Source organism: Lethenteron reissneri, chromosome 8 (genome assembly GCF_015708825.2).
Source record: "Lethenteron reissneri isolate LAM-NWPU_2019-01 chromosome 8, ASM1570882v1, whole genome shotgun sequence".
NCBI classification, from domain to species: Eukaryota; Metazoa; Chordata; class Hyperoartia; order Petromyzontiformes; family Petromyzontidae; genus Lethenteron; species Lethenteron reissneri.
The window spans coordinates 3,225,424-3,239,688 of NC_083786.1; the positions used below are offsets into that span (position 1 = coordinate 3,225,424).

The 14,265-nt window shown below is 45.2% G+C and overlaps 1 protein-coding gene across 1 annotated transcript in view; it reads right to left on the reverse strand.

Annotated features, from left to right (window-relative positions):
- Positions 1 to 10,282: 10,282 nt before the first annotated feature.
- Positions 10,283 to 14,265, reverse strand: part of LOC133360020 (estrogen-related receptor gamma-like) — a 305,356-nt gene continuing 301,373 nt past the window's right edge. The window contains 1 exon segment of the mRNA XM_061578583.1: positions 10,283 to 10,527. Coding sequence (XP_061434567.1) covers positions 10,283 to 10,527 — 245 coding nt within the window.

Below are 14,265 nucleotides of genomic sequence, written 5' to 3' on the forward strand. Positions count from 1 at the left end.
GTGTTAAGAACTACAGGCGAGTAAACTTGCCCAAATGCCATTCAGAATCAACCTTGCAACAGTACCGTCATGCAAAACATTGACTCGTTTTTGTGTTTAGTCCCCTTCCTCGGCATCATATTACCAGATAATTCCTAAACGCCAGCGGACATGCACTCTAACCCGTATTCGAAAGGCTTTTTTTGCAACGTCTCTGCGATTGCCACCTGGGTCCGTGTGTCGGAGAACTTTTCCTGATTGCGTGTCAATTTTACATGGTTACCAACTGCTTGCATCAAAGCCTCACAATGATACAACATACACAGGTTTTTTTTTTTTACAAATGACATACAGCAGAGGGACGAGCTGTAAAGAAACACCCCAAAATAATTGTACGCTTCATATTGAACAGCCTCAGAGTTCTAGATTTCCTAAGCTATATAATATCTATTTATATTTACATCGGCGGAAGTGCTGTTGGGACGAGGGATGCTGCTCACATTCTCAATGGCTTCCGTATGAACCAGTTGGAGATTTGTAAGATCGAGTCTCACGCATGCCGATCGTATGAGACCAGAAATGTTGATCTGAAGCACACTCAAACGTGGCCATACGATGAACCATTTCGGTGTCGAACTTGTCTGTACATCTGTCTGGGTTTGATCCGGGGCGGTCCAGCAATTGGCATCTGTGCTCGCATGGCAGCAATCGATTTGCAACCGAGATCTGGGTACCTACTCTTTGGTTCTTTCGGTAAAGTCACGTATAAAAATAAAATAATAAATTAAATAATAGCATACTACGACGTTTCGATTGCAACACAAGCAATCATCATCAGACAGACATATAAGCAGACAGATATCACAAAGATATCTGTCTGCTTATATGTCTGTGTATAGTTTTCTGGTTAGATTTTTGTTGCTATTTCTTTCTTTTAGACCTGATGACGATTGCTTGTGTTGCAATCGAAACGTCGCAGTATGCTATTATTTAATTTATTATTTTATCTTTATACGTGACTTTACCGAAAGAACCAAAGAGCAATTCCTGCAGTCACGAAAGCTTCAAATTAAAATCTTGGTACCTGCTGTTGTGTTGTGCTTCCTTGCGGTTTGCTGCAGGGTTTTCATTCTAGACCTCGGCTGACCGAGAAATATGTCTGGGTTTGGTCTGCAGAGGAAAAAACGGGGGCAACTCTATGTTGAACCTGCTTGCAAAATAAACATGTTCCGATGATGAACTGGCTTGGACAGATCTTTGGGGGCGATACAATCACCAAAAATAATGTAAAGCGTTTTCTCTCTTTTAAAAATAAAATAATGATAACAAGTCACCTGCCACACCGTGTCAGTTACAGGGGGTGTTTAGCTCTACTTGACCGCACTAGTCGGTGTGCATGGACTGTGGTGAGGCTAGAGCGGTGGGCGGAGGGTGCATCGGTTCAAATGTCACTCGCCACTGATGGTAGCTGTTGGCAGGAATTGACCAGGTTCACAGCGCAAGCGAAGGAGCCACTGCCACCACTGCCCACGATAGGGATAAACGTTGAAAAGCAAACCTTTGCTCATTTTGTCATTTCTACGAAAATTCAGGGGGATTTCCCGATTACGTTTTAATCGATTCACACAAGACGTGAATGCAAACTATAACATAATGCATTACGATCAAACACATTTCAAGTCTTATGGGACTATGCAGTGAAATCTTGATAAATTAAGAATTTTATTGTACGGCATTATTGGCACCATTGAAATGCTGATATCATGCAATCCGTTGGTATATACGGGGTCAGAGGACCAAATAATTTCATATCGATAAATTATAATTTCTTACAAAAATGATATTATGAAGATGTCACTGCATTTCCGAAAACCTCATCGCATATGCTATATGTGCGGTCTTGTAAAATTTAATATTTGCAGTTGCAATATCAGTAATGTGCACCTTTTGCATTTCGGTTTACAGCCAAGTGAATTGGTCATGGTTGACATACGTAACAAATGCGACTTAAACTCTTTATTTGCATTTCCCGTGGGGACCCCCCCCCCCCCCACACACACATACGTACTATCCACCATTCACGTAAAGCACACACTTTTGTTTTAGCCATTTTTACCTTTTTTGCCTTTTTTTAATTCAGTGCACGCATTTCAATACACCTAAGAAATACAGCAACATCTCACCGTTTAAATATCCCTCGCGCCCCTCAAAGTACCAAAACGTAAAACGTTTCCTTAGAGCAAATAAAATAATACCATATTACAACTACGCGAATCACAAAGGATGCCCGGAGGCTTGAAGTAGAACAAGTTTCGGTCAAATGTGCATAGAAATTATTGAATAAGTAGTGTCTTATTTTCTTCTAGGTAGGTATATATCACTGATAACAACTATCAATTCAATCTGCATAATCATCTAAATAAAGCGACCTTTTTCATAAACCCATATTTCATTTATTCCCGATTATTAAATAAAATCCGCGTAACGTACTTAGCTAGAACTTGACCTCGCCCCATGTTTAAAAAATAAAACAATAATTTATTTCCCCAATATATATAATTTATTCTCCAAATGAAATAACAGTAATATAAAATAGCAACCAATATATATATAAAAAAAATACAACATTATTCAACAATCCTTAAATATTGTTTGGGGCTCTTCATGTCGTTGTGGTTACAGGGGCTGCAAGTAACGGTTGTGAAAGTTTACTGTCCACACATCTGTAGGCATTTGTGTTTTAAAGTCCTGAAACGTACACGGCCTAGCCCACATCATCGACAGCGAGAAAACAAAGGCCTACTGAGCCAGCCAGATCAAAGACTCGTTGCTGCTTTCTTGACAACTCACCTCAATGGAATAAAAATCCAGTGTCCCTCCCCAAAAAACAAAAAATCAATTCTGTAAAATCTCGTAAATCAGACTTCCGTCGTACAAAAAGAAAAGTCACGTAACATTGTCGAAGTGTTAAAAAAACATCGACATCACGCACATTTGTGTACAGCACTGTGATAGGAAGACAAAAATGATACCCATACTTGTCAGTTGACACCGTATAAATTAATTCTAGATTTGAAGCTTCCGTGACTGCAAGGATTCATACTCATTGTTTTTTTTCGGTAAAGTCACGTAGGTAAAAAATTAAATAAATGGAAACAACTAAATTAAATCATTTATTTTATTTTTTTAACCTACGTGACTTTACCGAAAAAGAAAAAAACCAGTATAAATTGCCTAAATTTCTCTACATTAGTACCGGCCCACGTAGCCTATTCTTTAACGATACACGTTTTATTGTGGTGATGGTGATGATGACAACGGATCATTAACAGCAAACACTGTCATTATTATCAGTATAATTTTAGACGCGCAAATATTGCTCTGCCGTAAAGGGAAGCTGTGGCAAATGATGCGATCAATTATCCCGTGGGTGCAAAATATCCATACTGCTTTGCGAGTCTCACTTGAAGTGGAGCGTTGCCCGGGCACTATCACGATAATCTATTCACTTTAAAGAGACATTACGGCCAGTTGGAATCCAGCTGTGACAGAAAAGCAACAAAAAAGGCAAATCCTATGGCCAAATCTCTTCTGCTGGCAAACTTGAAAGCAGAACTGAGGCCTGGTAAAACGTCATGGAATATAAAAAAAATCCCCGTAATCATGTTTGTCTCTCATGTGGCATTCAAATGTTATACAATCGTGTATGTGTGTGCTCTTGCACGTGTGTGTGTGCATGTGTGTGCGTGTGTTTACACACAAAGACAAAGATCCCCCGTATTGACTTACAAGACTGTAGGGGCAAGTGCTGTTAGCGAGCACCACGCCCGGCCGCCTTTGTCTCCTCAGTGGCGATGTTTACACATCGCACCAGGTACTCATTTGAGGCTGAGTCGACCTAGCGGAGGCCCAGGACCGGTTAAGATAGTCGTCACTCGTGTTGGCCGTGAGCAGGAATCCAACTTGGGTCACCTGATTCGTAGCGCAGCGCGCTAACCACTGCACTACCGCTCCCCACTTGACACACATGCACGCACACAAGCGTTAACGTATAAACATTGCCATATGTATATGCATGTGTGTGAATATGTACACAAGGGTATAGATCATATATATAAACACATACTGTGCATGCATAAACGTACACACAGTATGTGGACACGCAAACGTGCATATATACATTCACAAACACACCTATAAATACATCGCGTGTGTCACATAAACACACGCGCACACATGTTGCAGGGCTTTAGTGCTGTGTCCCTTGACCGATTACAATTAGTGGCAGCTGTATTCAGGAAGTGGACAGACGAGTGCATAGGAACCGGCGTTAGATGTCTTCATGCTCACGCAAACGTCCAGAGCCACCAGGCAACAACGAACATTTTTTGTACGTACTTCCACGCTGTTAAATGAACTTCCAAAAATGGTGAAATAAAACCTTGATATTGCTAACAATACGGGGACACTTTTTGGTACGGACATTACACCTGTAATGCTGCACGTGCTGGGGTGTATGTCATCTCGGAAAAACAGCGTCCACGTTTAGCGTGTGGAACTTTCCATCAGTTGAGCTTTCCGTTGAGTGTAAATTGTTTTCTCTTTTCACCTAGCTTTGCGGATACAGCAAGTCTACTTTTCATTCGCATGATGCTATCTCGTAAAATGTTGCAACGACAGAAACGTAAACAGAATTTTACGAGATCATTTCTCAAAGTGGTGTGGACAATGTTCCAATTGAAAGGGAATTATTTTCACTCGCTGACCGATATCTGCACGATCCCAAGGTATGCTGTTAAAATGCACAATAACAAAAAAACCCTCATGAATAGTCTAAATCAAAGGTAGAGTATTTTTGCCTTTTGTTCGCATAACATATTCTTTGTCCAGAAACGAGCTTTGGAGCTTTGCTTACAGAGAGCAGAAAAGGAAGGAGTCAGAAGCCTGTCACACTCAAGCAGTGCTAATTGAGAGAGCCGAATACTTCCAGATTTGTATCCAGATGAGGGCAAAACAACTCTCAAATGAAAATGATTTTGCAGACATGTGTGTGTGCATGCATGCGAGCGTTCGTTCGTACATCCAAGTGGTGGTGTAGCGGTTATCGCGCTGCGCTACGAACCCGGTGACCAGAGTTCCAGTCCCACTCACGGCCAACACCCAGTGACGATTATCTGAACCGGTCCTGGGCCTTCGCTAAGGTCCACTCAGCCTCAAATGAGTGCCTGGCATGTCGGGTAAACACAGGCCACTGGGGAGACAAAGGCGGTCGGGCACGACGCTGGCCACCCACCACCCTCGTGTGCCGTGACGGCCTTCGCTAACAGCACTTGACCCCACGGCCTGTTAAGGCTACACGGGGGGCTTTGTCTTGTCATGGGATGGAATACATATCTGTGCACATCTGTTGCGAAGTGTCACCATAACACTTCGGGTAAAAGCACTCGCTAACAGCACTAGGCCGAAACAGGCAATTTAAAAAGTGGATCATACTTGTTTTTACCACCATGCTAAAAATGAAGTCTTAAAACATAATAATAATAGAGGACGTGTTTTTTAATGATTCTCACTCGGTCCAAGGCCAATTATGAGTGACTGTGTATGACCTATCTGGCAGGAGAAAACCCCATTATATTCTTAAGAGACATCACCAAATAAATATAAATAAATACAATATATTACAATATTCAACGTTAAATAAAGATCTTCCATTTGCTTTGTCACATTCATTGTAAATAAAACAAACCCATTTAAATTATTATAAAATAAACAACAATTGTCACCCCCAACACAAATTTCCAATGCCACAAATCAAGTTTTCCGGTGTGTGCTCATATGAACACATGTACAAAATTAAAAAGCAAGAGACTTCATGAAATACATGATCGATAGAGAGCGAGAGGGGTTTTAACCAAATGAGTCTCTGTGTGACCTTTGTCGACCACAATTAAATGTAACACATGGGGTGAAAGTGTTTTTTTTTGTCTTCTGCCGGTTAGAGGGAATAGAGGTACGTTGCAAACCAATATTGGTAAAGGCATCTGACTTGGAGCAAAGTTCATTCCATTGTTGGAGTCAGCCCTGCTACATCAGAATGAAAAATAGGCAACGGTATTTGGCTTCCCAATGTCTCCATGCTGGCACTCCAATAACTTCCAACTGGACTTGATGTATGGTATTGTCTGCCAACGGCTCGTGTTCGTCGATGTGTATATAAACGCTCCAATCTCCCTCTAATTTCGTAAAGCTGCTCATTCCACAACAATAGACTTGATCCGATGGTTGAAAATTCCACATTCCCATGGCAGGGGCACATATATCGAAAACAACTTTCTACCATCATTTCAGAAGTGCCGGCTCAATGTCCCTGAATTGAACAAAAGCAATTTAGCACCACGAGTCACCCGGCCACCCACACACATGCGGCAGCTCATAGAAACTGGTAAGAGCCCTGGAAATTAATTCACGTTTGTGTGCGCCGAATGTCCACTCAAGAAAAGTGGTTGGAAAAGTTTGTGCGGTCCAAAATTAGTGTCAAAGGTCGCCTTTGCCACTGCACGATGAGTTTACAGAGCCACATGTCACGGTATTCATGCCAACAGACAATTTGCGAGTGCTGTGTGCGTCTGAACGCATTTCATTTTCCGTTTATTCGTTCCATAGTTTTTCACCTCTTGATTTTTTTTCACAGTGGACTTTTATTGTGACAAGTGATTTATGCTATATATTTGTACTGCTCTATAACAAATACCATGATAACCGTATAGTTAGACTTGATCTGTGCAATCTCCATTTTCGTGTCCACCTCTCAAGTATTGAACAAGGGTGGTCCAAATATTTTTGAGCCGAATACCAAAAGGATATAAAAGAGATCATTGATGTTGTGGCTACTTATAGTCCACGCTGAGGATACTGAAAGCGCCAATATATTAGCTCGCTTTGTTCCCTACGTATGCTTGATTAATCAGCAAGTAGACGATGATGTATGCAAAAGAAAATAATGCATTGTGCTATCGGATAAAATATATTGCCTCCAGAGACCATTGGACCAAATTCAACTTACAAATGCATTTTTAAAGGTGGATGGGTAAAAGCCCGGCAAACGTGAAACGTTGGGCCAGTGGTTTTAACCACATGTCAACGCTGGCCCAAAGTCACGTGTGCTCACCGTCATATACGCAAACAGAACACAACTCCCGCAATGCCTTGATTGCGTGTCACGTGACTACCGCAGTGCACGTACGATACCCTCGGCCTTGTCGATGACACCACTTTGGGGAGTTGAAACGTGTGGCCGCATTGCCGTGTTGCAGTTTATGCGGCCAACGAGTTGAAAACTGAGACCGTCCCGAAAGTTAAAGAGGTGGGCAGCCGAATGTTGCGAAGGCAGACGGACTCAGCGAAGTTGACCCCGGGTCAGGAGCAGGTTGTGAATGCAGGAAAGGAGGGAAACACCATGACATGGTTTTTGGAAGACCATCACTGTGCTACTGTTGCCCAGTCAGCTGACACTTTGTGTGTATGTATGTTAAACTTCTTTCGCACCGTACATTGCCAAACGTGCTAATCGTTAGGTGCGGGGGAAGGACAACAAACTAAACACAAAAAGCAGTTCTAAACAATGAAATTTTCAATCTAGATTATTTAAAAGTGCATAGCTCCAGTGGTTTCCTAACATCGGAAGGAAGAGCGTTCCAGGCGGCCGCAGAAGCGCATCTGAAAGCACGCGATGCGGTGGCCGCATTTGTTCGATGGTTGCTTTGGGCAATAGTGTGGGATCAGTGGAAAAGATCTGGCACCATCACTTGGGCACGATCAGGATGTGTGCACTTTGGGTCTCCAGAACGCTGGCACTTGGCCAACAAACGGACACAACTGACAACTTGCCGTGACAATCCTGACTTAATGAAGGCAGACTGGACCGAGTTTAAGCGGTGACTTATTACCGGTGAGGAGTCCTGGATTTACAAGTCTATGCAGCGGTGCCCATTCTCCCACTATGACGGTCGGCAACAACCGCAGGCCCCAACTCAATCTCTCCAATGCTCACGATATTCAAGTCGGAGTGCTATGCAGGCAAGATCATAAGCGCCGTGCTTCAGAGTTCCAAATGTGCGGTGCGTATTGACTTATTTCCGCGCGCGTGGATGATCACAGGCCGCAACTGTGACGCGTGCTCGCTTTGATCGGCTGTAAGAGTCAATGACAGAAAACCTCCTTGGCTTCTGCAGGACAGTGCCTCAGCACACGCCGAGAGAGCGTCAACAACGGCTGCCATCAAGGATCGCCCATTCGAGGAGCTGCCTCGCTATTCACCGGACCCGGCACCCACCGACTGCCACACGATGCCGATGGTGGTGATGATAGCGATGACTGTGAGGGTGACACTTACGACAGCGATGATGATAAGGATGCTTGACGATGACGATGATGGTGATGATGATGATGATGATTGTGATCACGACGAGCTGAATGGAGACTGTACAGAGAAACCTGAAACGTTGTTTACGGAGGGAATAAAAGCGTCTTTAGGAGACGATATGAAACGTGCATTTGTTATCGAGGGTGGCTCTTATTGGATGATGTCCTTTGTGTGTATGTTAGGCTCAGGACGTTCTGTACCACCCCTCGTATATATATATAAATCAACGTGTGCTCTCTCCATAAACAAAACATACACAAAATAGTTAATTGAACCAAATTAAAAACTAAAACAAGTGCCATGTAAGGCATACAACCAATTGTGATCCGGAATCGCACAGTGGCCTAAACAGTGGTGGAATGGGAGTTTCTACTATAAGCAATTTTTGTGTGTAAATTCACAACTGGACTTACTCGATTCAAGTGTACCACAAAACCGGCAACGATGGGACAATTTCAAATCGAATATCATAATAACGGTAAATATTTTTGGTAATATTTACATGAAAACTTTTTAGTTTTATAACCAACCATATTGCGTATAAAGATTAGTTTGAAGGTATATATACGTGTGTATTTAAAGTTGAACGTATCATTCTCCGAGGACAAAAGGGTCACGTGTCATTTCGCTAATTAATTGCAAACGTATTTTGTGTCAGCTCGTGTGCTTTTCTTGGAGCCATGGCGAGACTTTGACGTGCGAGTGAAGCACATGTGGATCGTAAGTTATTTAATTTCAGATGTTCACAAAGGGCTTGCTGGATTAATCTGCAACAGAGGTCGCTAACGGGTTTTGATTCCTTACCCGTACCCGGCCGCACCAGGGTCGCAAACGGCTACCCGTACCCGTACCCGGCCGAGTACGGGTAGCCGGGTATCGGGTAGGGTACGGGTATCGGGTATCCGGTTGCGACCTCTGATCTGCAATCAACATTGTGGCTCAGAAAAAGCCCTCGATTTGTTTTGTTCCTATTGGTATTCCTGTCACATTTTTTCCCTCCCCCATTATTATTACGATTCTCGTCTTATTCTTTGACAGAAGAGTAGTGTTCACTTGGTAACGGGGACGACTGAAACGTGCCAACACCTTTCTTGGCGGAGTGTTACAAAACGGTGACATGTGTGCCTCCTGTTGTAGGTCCGGGTTCAAAAGGTCACGGCCGACAGCAAACAGCCCCCACCCCGACCCCCTTCCAACTTCTTCACGGATCTGTAAAATGTCAGATCCGATCGTGGATCTTACGGACAAATAAGTTCCTCGCATCAGTTGTTTTGTTTTCTTCTTTTTCTTCTTCATCACCAGTCCAGATGAGGAAGCTCTTTCAGCGCGACGATCCCAAGGGGGCGGCTCTCGGCATTTCGCAGGATGTCCACTGCTACGGGAGATATTCCTCGGGCTTGATCGACGCTTGCGCTGTTCCATTACCACATCAGCCACTTTGGTGACTCAAAGAACCTTAATTTCATTAACAGCGGACTAAGCATCCCAAGAATGTCAATTTATATATATATGTTCAACGAGTTTGTAATCTTTGATTATTGTTATTTCCGCTGGAAGACCTGAAACGCGATTACATATACCGTTGCTTTTCGTTATTCACCACACCTTACGCGTGTGCTGCGTGTGCGTTTGTGTGTACCAACACACAGGTATACATTGTTAACGATACAAACGTGGACACGCGTATGTGCGACGCGCAGTCTATACATACACACGTACATACACGCACGTGCACAGCAGCTTGTTTTTTTCTTCTTCTCCTCCAGTGTCGAGACAAAGGCGTGCGTATTGTTGTTGTTGTTGTTGTTTGCTGCTGTCGTTGTTGTCGGGCAGGTGGTGGGGGGGGGGGGGCGGCGGGGGCGGGGGGGGGGGAGGTGGGGGTCACACCTTGGCCTCCAGCATCTCCAGGAATAGTTTGTGCATGGGCACCTTGCCCTCCAGCTTGACGGAGTAGAAGTGCTGCACGGCGCGCGTCGCCGTCTGCCGCAGCAGCGGCAGCGTCATGAGCAGCTTGCCGGCGCGCCGCGGGTCCTCGGCGTGCTGGCTGCCCTGGAGCTCCTGCAGGGCCTCGTGCAGGACGTCCTGCAGCTTCTGCACGCCCTCCACGTCCTCGATGTGCATCGAGTCTGCGGCGGGGCGGGTGGGGCGGGAGCCCAACAACGGAGGCAGAGTGAACCGGCGCGGCGATGTGACGGGCCGCCGAACGAACGGACCTCACCGCGGTGTGACCGGCGCATCTGACCAACGGTGTTTCATTTGAGCGGCGCTTGTTTGGACTCGTTCAGGCAAATCCTCCGTCAACGTGCGAAAAATAAGGGCACATTTTTGACACATCCCGTCAGCTGCACGGCCTTCTGGGGGAGTGTAAATTCAGCGTCAATAATACGAGAAGAGGCTTTAGCCTTTCTGGCAATAAAACAGGTGCTGAGGTGTTCAAAAACCAAATATATACTGATTGAGAGACGTGTGTTGGTTACACATATGCAAGGCAATAGATATCTATCTATTTTCATAGATTTTGATACTGGCAAAAAAAAGGTCCTATAGATTCACGAATGTTGAACTTCTTTCACACCGTACGTAGCCAACCTTGGCAATTGGCAGGTGCGGAATAGTTCAACGCCAGCGAGCTATGCACCAGAATCAACATTCAGTGCTCATTTAAACGGCTGCACACGGAAGATAATTCATCGCTCCGTCTCCCCGGCAGGTCAGACGCATTCCCTACCTTGGATTCCACTCCCACGTCATTATTCTCGGACATTGGTTCTCATTCCCTTACAGTGAATAGCCCTGCCCGAGCCACGTTGTGGTGCCGTATGTAGGTATATACATATGTTCAATTTCTTTCACACCGTACGTAGCCAGCCGCGCTAATCAGAGCTGCGGGGGAAGGACAACAAACTAAACACAAAAAGCAGTCTTGAAGAAATAAGTTTCAATCTATATATATAAAATCGTTCATGTCTGTCTGTCTGTCTGTGTGTGTGTGTGTATTTCGGCCCATACGCACTTTCATTGGACGGCGGTTGCCCCTGGCAACGGCTAGCCACGCCTTCGCCGCTTTCATTGGACCTGGCAACGGCTAGCGACGCCTTCGCCAAGGGCTGCAGTTTCATTGGACGGCAGGTTGCCCCTGCCAACGGCTAGCCACGCCTTCGCCACTTTCATAAGCTCCGTATTTAATTAAATAATAGCCATTACACAGTATTGTTGGAGCGCTGAGGGGGGGGGGAAGGAACGCCACCCGTACCCTGCCTCTTCCAAGCCGACAATTTTAGGCGAGGCCGCAGGCTTTGCACGCTACTAGGCCTCGACACCCACCACGCCACTCTGAGGTAAATTCATCAAAGTTTTTCCTACTCTTCACTACACCCCCACCACAATGTGTGCTATTAATATTACTTTTAAACCCAACGCGCCAACAATCGATTACTTTAATGTTCACTGTACAAATACTCATTAAGCTGGGTGAGCGTACTGCCACTCTATCATGTACACTGTAGCCTGCTTATTAAGCTCGGTGAGCGTACTGCCACTCTATCATGTACACTCTAGCCTGCTTATGAAGCTGACTGCGTGTACTGGCAGTCTAGTCTATAATGTGGACTCTTGCCTGGTTATTATAATCGATTCTTTATATGTTCTTTGTACAAACAGTCATTAAGCTGCTTGAGCGACCCCAGTTCGATTCCAACTCACGCCCACCACCGCTGACGATTATTTGAAACGGACCTGGCCCTCCCCTAGGTCCACTCAGCCTCAAACGCGTAACTGCTGTCGTGTGTGAACATCGTCACTGGGGAGACAAAGGCGGCGGGGCATCGTGGATCCAAGTCCCGGGCGAAGCCGGGTCATGTGTATGTGTGTTTGTGTTTATGTGTATGTCTGTGTGTCTCTATGTATGTGTGTATGTATGTGTATGTATGTGTTTGTGTGTATGTGTGTGTGTATGTATGTGGGTTTTTTTATGTCTTTATGTGTATGTCTGCGTGTCTCTATGTATGTGTGTATGTACGTGTGTGCATGTCTTTGTGTGTATGTATGTGTGTGTCTATGTATGTGTGTGTATGTGTTTTTGTGTATGTATCTGTGTGTATGTATGTGTGTTATGTGTCTGTCTGTGTCTGCATGTATGTCTGTGTGTATTGTGTATGTGTTTGTGTGTATGTATGTGTGTGTTGTGTGTATGTGTATGTCTGTGTGTATGTATGTGTGTGTATGTGTGTGTATGTGTTTGTGTGTATGTGTGTGTGTATGTGTTTGTATGTCTTTGTGTGTTTACGCTCGCATTACACAAATGTGTATGCGGGTCTAAGGCGTTCCTCGCACAGCATTGCCGCTTTATTATTGCAGTCGTTTACTGCCGTGCGCACCCTGAAAGTCGTGTGTGTCTGCAGCAAGCGCGTGTATGTGTTCCTATGGACGCGCGCGCGTGTGTTGTGTAGGGGGAACGGTAGTGTAGTGCTTAGCGTGCTGTCTGTGTCTGTGTGTGTGTGTCTGTGTTTTGTTCTGTTGTGTGTGCGTTTGTGGTGTGTGGGAGCGATAGTTGTAGTGCTTGCGTGCTGTCCTGTTTGTCCTGTGTGTGTGTGTGTCTGTCTGTTCTGTCTGTGTGTGTCGCGGTGTCTGTGTTGTTCTGTGTGTGTGTCTGTGCTGTTGTTGTGTGAGGAGCGTGGGTGTAGTGCTTACGTACCTGCGCTACACCCGGCGACAGCGTTCGTTCCGCTCACGGCCACCACCGGTGACGATTATTTTGAACCTCCCCTAGGTCGACTCAGCCTCAAACGAGTAACTGGTGTTGCGTATTAACATCGGCACTGGGGAGACAAAGGCGCCGGGCGGTAGATCCAAGTCCGGGCTAAGCGCGGGTCGTGTGTATGTGTTATGTATGTCTGTGTGTCGTATGCAGGTGATCATGTGTATGTGTGTATGTTGTGTGTGTATGTATGTGGTGTTTTGTATGTTTTATGTCTGATCTGTGTCTGTAGTGTGTGGTATGTCGTGGTGTGTGTTCGCATTACACAAATGTGTAATGCGGGTCTAAGGCGTTCCTTACACAGCATTGCCGCTTTATTATTTCAGTCGTTTACTGCCGTACGCACCCTGAAAGTCGTGTGTGTCTGCAGCAAGCGCGTGTATGTGTACCTATGGACGCGCGCGCGTGTGTTGTGTAGGGGGAACGGTAGTGTAGTGCTTAGCGTGCTGCCTGTGTCTGTGTCTGTGTGTCTGTGTGTGTGTCTGTGTGTGTGCGTGTGTGGTGTGTGAGGAGCGGTGGGTGTAGTGCTTAACGCTACGCTGCGCTACCAACACGGCAAACCCAGTTCGATTCCCGCTCACGGCCACCACCGGTGACGATTATTTGAACCTCCCCTAGGTCGACTCTGCCTCAAACGAGTAACTGCTGTAGCGTATTAACATCGCCACTGGGGAGACAAAGGCGGCCGGCCGTGGTAGATACAAGTCCCGGGCGAAGCCGGGTAGTACAGCTAGTCTAGATATAAAAGTGCATAACTGCACTGGCTTCCTAATATCGAAAGGAAGAGCGTTCCAGACGGCCGCAGAAACGCATCTGAAAGGGCACAATGCAGTGACCGTCTTTGTTCGATGGCTGGCCAAAAGCTGCTGCTGCGAGGATGACCGGAGTTCCTGTGATGGTTTATGCTCCTTGACGAGATCAGTAAGGTGTTGTGCTTAATTTGTGGCAAGCGCTTTGTGTATTTTGAGTGCGACCTCCTAATGTATTCGTTCGGGAACCGGAATATTCGTTCGGCGGGTCACCAATCATCCAAAACAAGAACCCTCGTGAAAAACAATCTATTACATATTTAAGTATGGGAAGAATGTGTTTTTTTTTCTTATTTAAC